The 1,273-nt window shown below is 33.5% G+C and overlaps 1 protein-coding gene across 1 annotated transcript in view; it reads left to right on the forward strand.

The window, feature by feature from the left end:
- LOC107577370 (uncharacterized) overlaps positions 1-766 on the forward strand; it is a gene marked incomplete at its 5' end in the record, with an annotated part of 2,717 nt that extends 1,951 nt beyond the window's left edge. Inside the window, 2 exons of the mRNA XM_016263452.1 lie at positions 2-85; positions 207-766. Coding sequence (XP_016118938.1) covers positions 2-52 — 51 coding nt within the window. The remainder of the gene's footprint in view (position 1; positions 86-206) is intronic.
- Positions 767-1,273: the final 507 nt, after the last annotated feature.

The raw sequence follows: 1,273 nt of genomic DNA on the forward strand, positions 1-1,273 counted from the left end.
TGCCTCAATTTCTGGAAGTGTGGATGACACTCTTGATGAGGAATTTAACTGACAAAAGACCAAAGATACGTATGCCTTGATATTGGTAAGCAAACATCAGTATAATCTCATATTATATATAGTTTGGATGCTCCTGTATATAATGTCCCATTTAAGAGCAGATGATTGATTTAATGATGTCACACTCGCTGTATTCTCCTCCCCAGAGACCAGTTGTTATCCTCATTTAGCATTCGACACATGCTTCCTGTCTCTGAAAAAGAGCCTTACTTGATTACGCCACCTGCTCAGACTGTTTGTATTTTCTGCATAAGTTCTCTCATTTAAGGAATGATATTCACAGTTTGTATCTTGTCTGAGCTTTTCTGGACTTCTGGAAGACATTTGATGGTTTATTTTTACTGTTTACTGTTCTCATTGTGTTCATCTCATTTACAAATATAACGTTATGTCAGTCATTCTTTGCATTGCGTTGATCGTCTGAAGAACAGATGAAAGCCAGTTAAAGAGCAGAGCTCAGGGAACTCATGATTGAGTTAGTTCGAAACCTCAGTATTCTTGCAGTGTAGCACCAAAGCTCCTTTGGGTTGTGTTTAGCAGTGATATGATGGTTCAGTTTATGTTGATGGATCTTTTTTTTGTGTGTGTACTGTTTGTATTCTGTTTCTCATTTTCTTTGTCAAGTTATTTATGTTGTGAATTGAGATTTATTACATTGAATGCTATGGTATATATGTGTATACAATCAAATAAAGACTATTATTATACCCCATATATTTTAATGACTTGTTTTAGCCAGTTGAGTGAACGGTCCTTCAATTGTTTTTGGATCATTGTTCTACGATAAAATGGATGAACACTGTTTTTAATAATAATAATAGAATTATTCAAAGTTGTTATAAAATATGTACAATGTTATGTGAAAATGGTTGAAATAACCAGGAGATAACAACGATGGCTGAAAACATGGAAATGGAAAAAGATAATATCTCTTCCATTATGTTTAAAGAAGGCAAACCAAGCAATGCAATTGTGAGAAGCAAATAATTTAGTAAAAATGTAATGCTTAATCCATAACTAAGGCAGTCAACTTCATATACAAGATTACTGATTGAAAATAAAAATATTTGAATGTTATGAGGTGTAGTTAGGTTTAATACGAAAATATATTTTTTTATAATGGGACTACAACAGCACACTTCGCTGAACTATTCACCATCCTATTTGTTAAGCTGGCCACACATCCAAACATTTATCACCTCATCCATCATCT

The sequence above is a fragment of the Sinocyclocheilus grahami genome, unplaced genomic scaffold (assembly GCF_001515645.1).
Source record: "Sinocyclocheilus grahami isolate Dianchi unplaced genomic scaffold, SAMN03320097.WGS_v1.1 scaffold5862.1, whole genome shotgun sequence".
NCBI lineage: Eukaryota > Metazoa > Chordata > Actinopteri > Cypriniformes > Cyprinidae > Sinocyclocheilus > Sinocyclocheilus grahami.